The 14,723-nt window shown below is 36.0% G+C and overlaps 1 protein-coding gene across 1 annotated transcript; it reads right to left on the bottom strand.

Moving 5' to 3' along the window:
- Positions 1–1,487: 1,487 nt before the first annotated feature.
- Positions 1,488–14,514, bottom strand: LOC139121234 (tetratricopeptide repeat protein 28-like). The gene is made up of 7 exons (XM_070685945.1): positions 14,324–14,514; positions 11,796–12,017; positions 10,236–10,304; positions 9,200–9,287; positions 8,171–8,271; positions 6,488–6,617; positions 1,488–5,437 (listed from the first exon to the last, which is right to left on the bottom strand). Exons 1-7 carry the CDS (start codon positions 14,333–14,335, stop codon positions 5,208–5,210), a joined length of 852 nt encoding a protein of 283 aa, XP_070542046.1. The 5' UTR covers positions 14,336–14,514; the 3' UTR covers positions 1,488–5,207.
- Between the last annotated feature and the right edge of the window lie 209 nt (positions 14,515–14,723).

Raw genomic sequence — 14,723 nt, 5'->3', positions numbered from 1 at the left:
TTTATCCTGTGGCCATGCAACTTTGATTTCACTCATTATTTTTTTACCATAAGAGCTTTACTTAACAAACGGTGACACTGCTCCAAGGAAAAGGAAAGCAGGAAGATTCTGAAGATTCTACTGTCTGTGGACTGATGCTGTCGGGCATAACTGTCTGAACAGTGTTTAGGTGATCGAACCCAGAGATGAATGTTATTCAGCAAACATGACAGGAATATATTCAGTCACACATCACGAATTTGCAGGAATTCAAGGGATATAGCAATACCAGCATGGTATATTCAGTATTGTATAAGCATTTGTTGCTGCCAGCACACACCCTTGCAACAATTGTCCTCCATTCTCACATACTGTGGGTCACCCCGGGCACACTCATGAGTCGACTCTGTCAGGTATAGTCTGCAGGTAATATCTGATACTGACGATAATATTTGTTTTGCATGATTATTTTGCGGCTTAATTATTTTTTGGTACTGTCAGAACTGTGAATAGAAGTAATTAAAACACTGCACTTGATATTGTAACTTGCTTGTAATCCAACTGAGCTCTTTGATTGCAGCAGATACGGTTTAAAAGCTGCTACAATAGCGCTGATCGCAAATGATGTCACTGTTCTCTCGCATTAATATGCGTAAATAAACATTTGTCCGCATTTTCCACATAAACGACGAAAATAACACCTGCAAGTGTTAGAATGGCTATTTAGCGTCACAATTATTTGTATGAATTGATGACTGAGACTACAATCTGCAACAACAGCCGCGCATACAATGACAAAATTTGTCCGAATTTCAGCATATCTGTCCGCACACGTGCAACTATATTTAGTAACAAACCCGAAATCGCGATCAACGCTATTACTTGCCTGAAATTCAAGCATGGTGAAGCTTGCGCGGTCCCAGTAGCTTGAATTTTGTTTTGTGAAACTAATTTGTTACAGAATAATACAAAATTTGATTAACAACTGCCGCATGTTGTCCCCAAAATGTCCCCAAAAATAAATGATAGGTGGACAGAGTGTCCCCTGGTTTAAAATTCCTGGCTGCAACACTGGTATAAGTGCTCGTTGTTATCAAAGATCATAATGTTAGGGAGACCTTCATTATGGCTCACTGCCTGTCACTGGAATTTGCATCTTAAAAACAAATAGTGTCATAAATGGTATACAAATTACAAAGTGATATGTGCATAAGTTAGTGTTTTTTTTACTCAGGACAGACAGAAAGAAAGACAGCCATGCATACAGCTTGTATGACAAGTTTTGGTATGGAAGATGGGAATATAAATAGTTGAATTTGATTGGGCATGTGGCAGATATGAAAAGAGTTCATCAAATATTTACATCAATCATTTTATACATTAGTGCGCCCATACTTGCACAATTATATCAACATATGAATCGTAACATTTCATAACATTAACATCCTTATTCTAACCATCCAATCAATATCACTGACAACAATATTTCATTCATAATAAACAAAATATTTCACATTTGTACATCACATTTTTTGTATCTTTTATTGAAATGATCAAATGTAAAAATTAATACTTTTGGCAGTCATTACAAAAATTGTATACATTTGTAGCACCATTTTTCGACAAACAAGTACAAAACAGTCATGTTCTCAAAACTAAAATGCACATTGCTATTGCTGGAAGGAATATTTAACTCACAGCTAAGTAGATCATTTTCTGTAGATTCCAACGTTTAAAACTACAACATCAAAGTCAAGGGCAATACCTCCAGAAGCATCTATTGATGCATAGATCCCCATTTAACCTGTTCACCTCAATTCCCTGTTGACAGGTCCACACACACAATTGATCGCATTGGGTTTAGACCAAACCATTGTGGTGAATGGGTTAATATCATGCTGGACATTTCCACCTTAAAGGGACCAAGTCAGGCATTTTTCATGAACTTTGTTTGATGAATAATACTTCTTATATTGTTTGACATGTTGAAAGATAATGAATGAATGGGTGACCATGCATATATTGACTCCGGTTTTAGACAAATTAAATGAAACCATCGCGAAAATGAATTAATGGTTATGACCATTAATTCATTTTCAGCTTCATTGAAATCCTCTCTAAGGCCATAATGCCAAAAATGTTATTAACCCCTTGACTACAATTGCCAATCTGTATACCAAACAGGCAGTGATTATCTGTAGTACCTCGCCAGGATTTCCAAACAATCAAGGAATAGAGTACTTCATCATGGCACCGGAAGTTTCCTGCACTCAATGTAGTCAAGAGATAAAGTACTCTGACCGCCACAATTTTGTGTAAAACCCTTTTCTTTTCCACGGCAAATTTGGACCACTACACATGAAAACAGGGGTGAACAGGTTTTTAATGATCAACTGAAGCTGTGTTCCACATTGTTGATATGTAAATTTTCTGTAGATAGTCTCTGACCCCCTCAAGGGATTGAATAGGCTCTGATCCCTCCCCCTCTGCCCTAAAGGGAATGAACAGGGTCTGACCCCCCTCAAGGGATTGAATGGGGTCTGACCCCCCTCAAAGGAATGAATTTTATATCTGAGTGGTTTTCCTTGATGACAAAAAATTCCTAGCAATAACAATGCTGACTAAGAGAGTAAAATTACCTTCCACCTACTTGATATTGTGACCGTATTATTACGTACCTAGTTTGTGGATGGCTGCTGGAGTTGTGGGACTTATAATTGTCAGTGCATTCGGTGTGTGCAGACTGTCAGTGCACTATTCACAGTTGAATTGTTTTCAAGAACACATCACTCTCCAGTTGGCACATTATTTAACTTGTAAGTTGCCCGTCCGTTGTACAATGTATCAATGATAATTTGCTGGCAATCCTTCATGATACCTTTGTGTAGGCATTCAGCTTGAATGCTTGTGTAAGCTGCCTACCCTATGATGTTCTTATCCCTAAAGTTTTGTTTGAATGATATAAACACAGCAAGCATATAGTGTGGCTGTGACTGCATGTGTATACAAGGCATACATCTGTTGAAAATTGTGCAGAATTATCGTAAATGTGTAAAAACTGCCTTATCTCTCCGAACTGAACAACATGTAAGATGCTTATAGGTTTCAAAGGTCAAAGAGAACATTCCAATGTAACATCAATACTGCAAAACCATGACTGGTTGCCATGGTAACAAATCGATGGTGTAAATTTGAGTTGTAATGGCCATGAACAGCATTGGAAGACTTGCCAATTCAAGTATCAGTTAACAATATGCTTCATACCTGCCTACATGTCTGAGACAGTAAGCAGATGAAAAGTTTATGCCATAATCTTGACAAACAGAATTTATTTTGTTTTGATGAGACCAAAGTCTTCTGTCGAAAATATATGATAAACAATGTTCTATACTTAGTCATTAAGAAAATAGCTCATGTTTTGATGAAAAGTGAGGAAGCGTTTGTTGGTACAGTTGCACAACTTGTCTAAAATCTGTTTTTCCCACAATGCAGTATTCATTGCTTTTAGCCACATCCAAAACAGTTTCTCTCGACATTTACACTGAAAAGTACATGTGATTCAAGCATACAGCTGCGTGATATCATTCCTGTTGGCACTGATATTTTCTAAATGAGATCAAATTTTTGAAAAGTTTTCCGTGTTTAAAAGATTCAAAAACTCTGTGACTTTGTTACTTGTTAACAGAACAGGTGAGAGTTCACCTTGTTGAAGCGCGTCTGCTGGCAAGACTGACGAAAAAATATTAGGCATGTCACATCACTGAACTCAATTTTTTGGGCAGACAGACTTGCTATAAATACACAGTTGACAGATATGGTGATAATGCCAGGCTGTCTGCAACAAGGTAACATTAATATGCAAAGCAATCATTTGCATATGAAAAAGTGATATGTTGTGCTTGCAAAAATTACAATATCATTAAAAGGACCTGTGTGTTCACTGTGTTCTGGACAATGTCAGGGGAAAAAAATATTTTCAAATTACCATCCTGATTGGGTTTGGCTACCAACTCTACCTAGATGACCTAATTTGACCAATCACTAGCCATGCTGAGATGACCAGATCTGGCCTATCATCAAGCCTGCTTAGCTGACCAGATCTCGCTTATCATTAACCCTACTGAGCTGATCAGGATCAGGCTCATCACAGCAACGCAGTGCTGATCAGAAGTGGCTTATCATTAGCCCTGCTGAGAAGACAGGATCTAGCGCATCGCTCTAGCCTGGATGAATCAACCAGATCTGGCTATCCCATAGTAGCAGTGCTGAGCAAACTAGATCCGACCCGTCATAGCCATACTGAGCTGAACAGATCTTCTGATAACTGGCACTGGTAGACCAGGTCCTATATTTTCTGTCACACATCATGCTTTTCTCCATTTTTCTCTCTCCCTGACATTACACTCCCTCAATAATGCAGTGACACGTAACCAGGCTGAGTTTAAAGCTGGCAAATGCTCGCAACACTCAGCTAGCAATGTCAGGACAAGTGTACATGAACATCTGAACAAGAAGTTACAAACAAAAATATAGAAAATACATTCTGATCAGAGTTGTTTCAATGTTAAGATAAACATTTCACTGAAATTGAATAAGGGTGAAACATTCAGTTATTGTGATTGATTTCACAGTGCCTGAATAAATAAACTAAATTTTCCGTGCTGTACTATATTTCACTCATTGCACATCTTGGGAACAGTATAGTAGTGTTTCATTTACAGAAATAGGAAAATAATCCTTTCATATTTACATAACTTTCGGACCCACAATACTTACAGAAAATTCCTCAGCAAGTAGTTTTTCTCTGAATGCGAATCTTTACCAACATAAATTTGAATCTTAATTTAGCTTGAAAAAAACAACAACAGGGAAACGAAATACCTGTTACGTAACCCTGAAAAGCCGAATACTGTTGCCATGTCTATTATCTCCATTTCTTGACCTATCAACTAAATTTCATCACAAGGTGGAAGAAATTATTTCACATATTTATCACCATTTTCCATTTTTCATGATGTTGGCTGGTTGTTGACAAATATGATGTCCTGAACTATTTGATGGCAACTTAGGATATTGTACACTTTCCTAAGTTCATCAGATAACACACTTTCAAAGGATTTGATGAGGGTAGATTGCTTTGTTACATTCACCAAGAAATGGGCCGTACTGAAATTTGCTATTGTACACAGATCTAAAAAATTCTTGATACAATGATCAATCTCTGTCTGCTATTTATCTTTCTTTCTTTCAAAGTCCTCTTCATTTTCTTCACCAAGGTCTTCCAATTTCACCCCACCCTGTTCATCATCATCTTCATTCACCTCCTCTATTACAACACCTTTCCGCAACTCTCTATCAAGTTCCCTGCCTCTCCTTTCCCGTTGCATAGGTTCCGTCTGCACGGACTGCGACACTTCACCTTCAAATCTGTATTCGTCATCAAAGCCCCCAGTGGCAGCTGTCAGGAGATGCAACAATCATTTTCAAAATTAAAATTTACATTGCGGAATCACAGAAGTCAACACTGCTTATGGCAAGATTGACGTATACTGGGCCCACACTGGAAAACATTACAAAACATTGTAATCCTAGGGGGTCAAGTTGCTTCATGTTCATGAAGATTGAGACCCACCACCCCCACCCCCTGGAAAACTGGATGGTTTACTTCATGACGAACTAGCCCACTGTTCTTCAAGAATGTTCTGCTAATCAAGCTTGATGTAGTATTCAAATATGCATAACTACAATCGTTTTAAAAAGCTGGCTGTTATACTAAAAATGTAGTATGTCACATTTGCTGAACCTGTTTCAGTTCGAACATGGATGTCACTTTTTTACATCCATGGTTAATGACAATCAAGGTACCAAAAAGTTCACAGTGACTTTCAGTACTGTCAAGGTCACTGTCATGCACATTGTTACAACTGCACGTCAGTAAATATAACAATTTTCATGTAAGGACGTCAGTGAAAAATTATTTGCATGTACATTCCTAGGTGTTTTCAAAGGTCAAATCTGTTAAATATGTAAAATATTTGGAACATGTCATGTGTTTTTATCAAGGGCAGTATTCTGGTAAATTGTACCAGGGTTTTCAAAAGGAAAGGAGTTAAAGCTTTGCATTTGAACTACACTTGACCTTCATGAATTTACAATCCGTCTCTCAGGGCATATGAATTTTCCCCATTCTTTATTCACAATTTGAATTATTCTTTATCTTTTTGAATTCTTAGTTTTTATTTTAATACATTTTACTGTCTGTTGTAATCAAAATCATCATCACTCAACATATCTCAGAAAACCATCACATTGTGTAAAACAAGGAGTGACTCTTTGCAAAAATAGATAGCTAGAAACTAGCTAGATATCTAGAAAAATTCTGTTGTGTTTATAAGTTATGAAATCTGACAAGATAAATATGGAAATCACCCATTTTGAAAAATCATTGGAAATGGCAAAATGAATGAGGAATCCTCTAAAAAACTTTGGTTGCCATGGTAACACTTACCCTTGAACCAATTTTCATCTGGCATGAGCAATGCATCGCTGGTCATCTTCCAGAATTGACTGTACATTTCAGCACAACCCGCCCCTGCTATTACCATGACTAAAAGTGCAACACCTTTCCAAAAATAGTTCTGCAAAGAGAAACAATTAATAATAATAATAATATTATTATTATTGCCTGCTTGTAAATATAGGATTTACATCACATTTGTGGCAATAAAAGTGTGATACAAAAATAAGTTCAAATTTTCTTCAGTAAAGATAAATATAATAAATATGAATGTCAACTACAGCATCAACAACAATGTCCGCCATGTTATATTTCTGTGGCCTTGGCAAATTGGTCAAAGCACGGTCCATCCATACGTGTGCTCAAATCTATGGAAACTAAGCTGCAAATAAAAGGATAGAAGGCTTTGGCAGAATTTCACCCCGAACTGTCATTAAATGCATTTGTGAATCAGAAATATTACACAATACTCTCTGATTGTTGAACTTTATGACAAATATCATTTGTGGTGACCAAATATTGACCATCAACTGATATGGGTCTATATCAAAACAATGTGTGTATATGTCTACTATTAAGTCAATAACATTGTTTATGATAGACAATTTTCTTTTGCAGAGAATATTTGCAATCATTCTATCAAAAGTGTGTGATTTTAACCCTTTTAAGTGCTATAATTTTTCCCACCAAAATTTTAATGCAACATTTTACCAATTTTTAAAAATTTTTCTGTAATATTTTTAATAATTTTGGACCAAACAGACATCACATTTCATTGGCTAAACTTTTCCATCAAAATTTTGGCAAAACTTGAAAAAATTTGACTAGGGTACACTCTATAAGGCGACAAAAATTGACTTTGGCACTCAAAGGGTTAAACATCCATTGTGTGGGTTAATGAAGGTTTTGCCAAAAACAAAAAAGAAAATTTCTGTCAAAATCAAATAGGCATTTTGCAACACAGACAACATCTGATTCACTAAATCTGATACTGATTACATGTATCTACTCAAATGCCAGTTTTGATACACAAATCCTCCCATCACTAAGAAGGCTTCCACAGACAAATAAAATACTGAAAAATTTTAAGAAATCGAAGTTACAAAATCAATGCCTATTCATGAAAGTCATTATCAGACCAGAGTTATTGCAGCAGCTTCTTTCAGGTAATATTCAGAGGTGTTATCAAACAAATGACCTCAAAATCAAGATAAGTGTTATCGTGTGTCAAGAAAGCTTAATATTACCGGTACTTCCAGAAGATACACACGATCATACACGCTTTTCGTGATAATGACGTCCGCTTGGAAATGGAATACCCATGCTCATTACCCATAATGACATGTAATCGTTATAATGACTTGGACTCCAAGGCCATTCATTATGATTACTCATAGAGCTTGAAATTGAAATAATCAGATTGGCGTGGACCCCTGAATTCATGTAATGACGTCGCGTTACCAGGGAAATAAGTGTGAAGTTCATTGGATGGTAATTTCATACCAATCAGGTTGGAATGCTTGCAGTGGGCATTTGAGGAATTTGATGAAAGGTACAGAATGGAAAAGAGAAACAGATCAACAAATAATAATAAATAAATGAGAAAATAATTACGAAAATGATATTGAGAAAATTGGAGAATGAAATGTTAAAATCAGAGAGAAATACACTCACCACTAAAACACTGTATGATGCAAAATATTCATCGCCAATTATAAATATAATGCCAAGAATGACACCAATAATCACGCCTATCTTTGTGTACTTGTTTTCCCCTGGAAGAAAATTCACAATATGTCAGATGTCTTAAACAGCTTTACAACAAATATTGAAATAATGGAAGATTCTATGTTCATTTGACGAAAAATGTACTCGTAAAATTACAGGCAAAGTACAAAATCACGGCCTTTCACTTGATAAGTAAAGTTATTAATCAAACAGAAATGTTGGAATTGAGCTTGGGGTCTTTTATCATATTTAAATTTTGTATGTTACAAGTTGAAATTTGTTCCAAAATAAGTTTGATGGCCATGACATTTCCAAAAATTGCAAATTAAAGCTTAAAATAATGAGCAATGGAAGTATTCCTTGCATACTGAGAATTCATTTTACAGTATTGGCATGCATCTTCAATCAACAGAATAAGTAGAATGCAGTATATTCTGAAAGTTTGCAGTATATTCAGCTTACATTAAAGTAAATTATTAGACTCATTAGTAAACTTTAATTCTTTGGGTGCAAATGAATGAAACAGTTATAATATTGGTGGTTGCACATTTTGCAGCGTGAAAATGACCGCTAGATATTAATGTAGTCAGAGAGATTAATTTCAAAATGAGTCATGACTGCTAATTACTATCCTTTATAATAAGATGCTGAATCGCCAGCCAATGAATATACACATATGATCAACTATGACAGAGACATCGTATTTGATATCACAAAGAAGACAATTCATAAATATTCTTATTGTTTCATGATATGCCATGAGTTGATTGTACAGAGGAATATGTCATGAGAGTTCCAGAAATTCTTGACTGTCTGAAAAAGATTAAAAAGAATGAGGCGTGAAAACATCTGATTTGAACATTTAACCAGATTTCTTGTTTTCCAACCCAACTAGCCTGTGGAAAAGGTCAAGGTCGTACCAAGGGTTGACCTTGCAATTAAAGTAAAACTCAATGTCATTCAGCATACACTTACTTTCGTCTTTTTCCCTTTTCTTTTCAAGTGTTTTCTCCAAGGCTAGCTTAAGCATCCCATCATCATTCGGACATTTGGCTATACCCTCCTGCGGGAAAAAACCCACCAACGGTTTACGACATGAATACACTCTGGGAAACAACACATGCAACATCACTTGATATGTAGGACTTGCTGATTTGGTATTTCTAAAACTTCACATGATTTATTAGCACAGATCAAGGAAAAGTGCCTTGAAGTTTGAAGCAATTCAAATCTTTACCGTCAACAGTTCCTCTTACATCAATTGCTCATTAACTGATATTTTTGTCATCTGACTGTAAACTCTGGTATGTACTGAGATACGCCTACCTATGATCTTGAACTTGAAGGTGTAATTAATCTATTCAGGTACACAATGGAAAATGTATGATGCATGCCTGTTGCAGCATGCATTGAGGTTCTGAGATAATGCTATTTAATGTCACAATATTACGCATGCCAACTGCACTGGGCAGAGCCAGCTTATCATTCTTATCAATGGCGACATCTCATTGGACTGATTAATATTGTTTGCAGTATGTATCAGTATCTACCCACTGTCTACTGCAGCATGTTGGAAAATACCAGGTATTCTGAGTTAGTGATGAAAGGTCAATGGATTCAGACTCTCATACACAAGAGTGGCAGAATATGATGTCTATTTTGTGTGTTGTGTGCATTGCAGGCCCTTGGTTGTATCATAGACCCTCGAGAAAAAAAGGTCTATGGTTGTATGAAAACTTGCAGTATTCTTTCCATGAAAATAGTCAAGTCCATGCAATTATAAGAGTGTGAACATCTTGTGTGAATGTAATTGACTTGTACTACCTATTCCTGTTTTGCACCATCTTTGAAAGAAATTAAGAGATAAAGACATCTTTAGCCCCTTCACAATACTTCTCTATCGGAACATCAAATGCATTAGCATCATTTACAGGCAAATGTTTCTACCAAACAGTTGTAACTGAATGAATCAAAACCTAGATATAAATCGGTCAGCATGATAATGTCTTACCTCATAAATTTTGACAGCATCTTCAAATTTATCAGCAGAATAGTAAACTTGACCCTGGCGATAATAACCCTGTGATGAAAAACAAAGAAATTTACTAACTAAACTCCTTATGAATTAATTTTCCAGAGTAAAACATTTTATTGGTTATGAACAATACATCTATTGTGATATTTTGGTGCTACAGATACAAAGTCTGACCAGAAATCTGCAATTAGGTGAGAGATCTGATTGACAGGTCTCTCTGTGACAGAGCTGTCAATCAGACAAGTTGTAAACTGACCATTTATTAGTTAGACAAGTACTGGTTAGCTAGGAAGGAATTTTACAGTTGGTTATCTCAAACTGACTGTAGTCTGTAAGCTCAAAGGCAAGCCAACCTTGAATATCTTCCAGTGATGTTAAAAACATTTTTTTAAAACCAAGAATCATCAGAAAATCATAATTTCAACATTTTCTATTTTCTACCAGAGTTAAAGGCTAATGTTTTGCCTTTTTTTCACCTCTTCAGGAACTGGAAGTGTTGTTAATTTGTTTCTTTATCTTAATTACTCTATTCTGCATTAAAAATAACATTCCTCACACCCCTTAAAATGCTACAATAATCATTATAAAAAAAGTATCAAATTTTAAGACTAGGTCACTGAATCTGTTGCTATGGGAATATAACTGAAAAATCGTGGATAAAGAACAAATGTTCAAGGCATTCTGGAACTATTCCAATCTAATTAAAATTTGGTCACTCTGCATGGCAACCGTAGTTTGTAATTTCAACTAAACCTAAGGGCTTTGGCTGAAATGTATTTTCTGGCTACGATAAACTACAAGCTCTTGAATTAAAACATTTTACCCACTGGAGTCACAGAGTGTACCTAACATACATGTGAAATGAACCAATATGTTTGTGCATTATGCCAATAGTATCCTGTTTCAAGTCATTGACACTTAGCATTTGAAAACTTTGCCAAAAGATACTGGACAGGTATTGCTTTTATTTTCAATCAAAATCTGTACATCTGTGGAGAAGCCAAAAATAAACTCTCAATTATACATCAAAGACATATTGCAGTTTTCTAGCATTGTTATTCAAGTTACAGAAAATTTGAATATTATATACTGAAAATTGATAAAGTTTGCTTTATCAGAATTTTCTTTTAAATTATCAAACTATAAATCTTGACTCCACTATTACTGTCAAAAAAAGTTGGACAGTGTACAAGTAGTATGTTTTGAACGACTAAAACCCTTAACTTACAGGACACCATGACAATTCCTATTTTCTCTGGATTTCAAAAGGGGGTTTTTATGGGACATATCAAATCAGTCAAAATATCTGTGTGTGAAAAGTTATGCTTCACTGGTTTTAATCAGTTCAGCATGTTAGCAACAGTTGAACCTAGCAAGTAAAAAGTTAATGATTGAAAGTGCTGTGATAATTTCTTTGCAGTGATTTGACCATTCATTATTGTTCATATTAAAACATTAAAAAAAGTCAACATGACACTGGGTACCATATGTTTGTAAACAATGAAAAATTAAGGAAAAACAGATTCTTTTTCATACCTTAGACCAGTCTGGTTGTAATTTGACTGCTCGCTTGGCATCTTCGAGAGCTAGGAAGTGTTGAGCAAGTTTAAGGAAACATAGAGATCTGTTGGTGAGTACGGTTGGATCTTTAGAATCTAATTTAATTGCTTCTGTGTAGTGAATAATGGCTTGATAGTATTGTTTCCGCTTGGCGGCAGTGTTTCCTCGAACCTTGGCTTCTGATGCCTTTTCTTTCCTCTGGAAAATGAAATAGAATTCAAAAACATTCCGTTATTGATCACTTGTGGAGGTTTTTGTGATCCCTGTCTTCACTGATTGAATACCCTCTTTTCCAGGACAGCTGACGAAAGGTCATTCAACCAATGCCAGCAACAATCAAGCAAATCTCAATCGCTTGATTTTTATCAGGGTTGTGTTTGTTCTGTGGTGGGTGTACAGATGAACATGTGACTAGGGGCAAGCATTGGCATTTCATAGACAGTGATTTGCAATTGGACAAATGCATCAACACCCAAATAAGATAATAAATGGCACTGTGAAAAAACGGCCATTTTGTAAGTTTACTAAGGAGTGAATTTATTATCGTTCATGAAATATTGAATTATTTAAATTCTGGCCGCATGAATCCACATTAATGCATGTGGCTGACCTAGAAATTGTTTGCAGCCATCCACAGCAGTGAGTTGCTATGTTTTTATGTTATCTATGGTGCAGAACACAGTGTGCAATTTGAATGAAGCTGAATGTTTTGCAGAAGTTGTGAAATTATACAGTTGCAGTTTATTTTTGGATAAATTCCATTATATCTAGTACATCATCCGACCAACACAGTTCCAATCAACTGCATATGGGGAGTATCCAATCATAACAACTTTGTATTTGAAACACAATTATTGTACACAACATTATTTCATCATATTTAGTTTGAAGTTGTTACATTTTTTTTAGGTGTTGACTTTGTTCTCAGATATTCATGGGTATGCAACAAGATTCAGTTTGGCTTGAATAGGAATAATTAAAGTAGTACACGCCTCCAAACTGAAAGACTTAAACTTTGGCTCAAACTTTCAGTAAGGAAACTTTAACTCATTTCCTTTCGAAATCAAGAATAAAAATCAGGGTCACTGTGCAAAATTTGGCACTAAAGAAACAAATTACCCAATATTTCCCACACACTTGAAATTTGAAATGGACGCCATCCCTGGGAAAAATTAAATTTTCGATTTTCACAAGAATAAGCCACTTAAAAACTTCATTTACCAACTTGAAATGAGCTACAACATGACACCTAAAAATACCTAAGAAGAATAATAAAAAGTTCAAAATGGTTGACCAAAAGAGAATTGTAAAAGTGAGAGTCTAAATATCTGTCCCAGAGGCACGTTCTACCTTAATAGAAACAAACAGAAGAGCAGATCCTTGCATGGAGGAAAATAATTTACAAAAGTGTACAAATCAGTGTACTTTTTTGATTGTCCTCACACAGTGTTATAAGGAGCTTATGTTACAGGAAGGTGGGCCCTAGTTTATTGTACTATTAAAAAATAATGGAACAAATTATAACATCAATAATAAATATGGTTGATGTTTTACTCTGATCATAATGATAATTGAACTCGTGGAACCATGGCTGAAATGTGAAAGTGTTCCAACTGCAGCATAAAACGATTTTGTCAAAGAATTTTCATGCATCTTTTCAAAATATTGACAATGCCTGCTCTCTAAAACTCTAAACTTGCACTAAAATACCCGGACTGTTAATAGTGATATATAGCGATGTAATTGTAAGCTGGTTAGAGACGCTAATATTTAACATCAAAGTCAACTAAATCGGAATTACGATGAGTTGGGTCAACAAAAATTCCCTAAATATATGCTACCGGGATGTTAAGTCAATATGACGGGACAGGAGAGTCGGTGAAAGGGGAAAGGTCACGAGATAACATCGCGAAATATATGACCAATCCACCAAAAAGGACAATCGTGAATGTATGTGTATATTAATTATATGGTTTTATTGAGGATTTGCCCGTTCGTGAACTACAACCTGAGAGCTATGCCAATATACAATACAACCAAAGGACGACCCACACGCCCTTTTCATCGAAGCCTGTGTATACATGTTTAATACGTGTCATCAACAGGTCATCGTGTTAAAGTATGTAATTATTTGTACCAAATTTAGGCATTTAAAACACGACGTCCACGCACCTTGTTAGACTACCATCAACATTCCCCTCGTAGTAAACGGTTCTAAGTTTGGCCACAAACATGTTAAACATTCATTATTTAACCATTATTATTACACAGAGCGCCAGTCGCGACAACGAACTTTGCCTCAATCAACTATATGCACATATCATGCATATACTCCACCGCTGTGTACTGTAACACGCAGTCACTTGTGGTTAGGTACGCAGGCTGTGCTTGTATGTAACATCATGATTGTGGAACGTCATGAAGTGGACACAAGGTCATGAACTATTTGATGTCATCGCACATCAATGGTAACAGAATGTACAGAGTGTCTTTCACAGACTTACCGATTTGGCCATGGTTTTGCCGTTTTCCGGCAACTACAATGATGTTAGTGTTCTCTCCGCTTGTGGTGAGGGTACTACACAGTGCGTGGTGAGCTGAGTTGTTCGTTCGTCCTCTTTCCGCACGTGTATTGTTGATAGTGAGGACATTACGACAGTGCGCATTGCTCGTTACGCACGTCTATGGATTCAACCACTATTATATCCGGGGATGTGATGAACATGGATGATGGAGGGTGGGGGAATTGTGGAACGCAAGGAACGTATTACGATTTCACCCTCTCATCTAGGGCTACCGATTTGTCATCAAAATATTCAGTATTTGAAATAATCCTGTTTAATTGAAGTGTAGTGTGAAATTTTAGGCATGTTTGTCAGACAAATATTAGAACGGTTTGAACCA

The sequence above is a fragment of the Ptychodera flava genome, chromosome 21, assembly GCF_041260155.1.
Source record: "Ptychodera flava strain L36383 chromosome 21, AS_Pfla_20210202, whole genome shotgun sequence".
NCBI lineage: Eukaryota > Metazoa > Hemichordata > Enteropneusta > Ptychoderidae > Ptychodera > Ptychodera flava.
The sequence above is the reverse complement of the archived record's forward strand: the minus strand, read 5'-3'. Positions and strand labels throughout refer to the sequence as shown.

Excerpts from the sequence above, each read along its gene's own strand:
- LOC139121234 (XM_070685945.1), bottom strand. Across the intron at positions 10,305-11,795 it reads TACAACCAGACTGGTCTAAG|GGTTATTATCGCCAGGGTCA; the intron begins GTATGAAAAAGA and ends TTTTCATCACAG. Across the intron at positions 8,272-9,199 it reads GAAAAGGGAAAAAGACGAAA|GGGAAAACAAGTACACAAAG; the intron begins GTAAGTGTATGC and ends ATTTTCTTCCAG.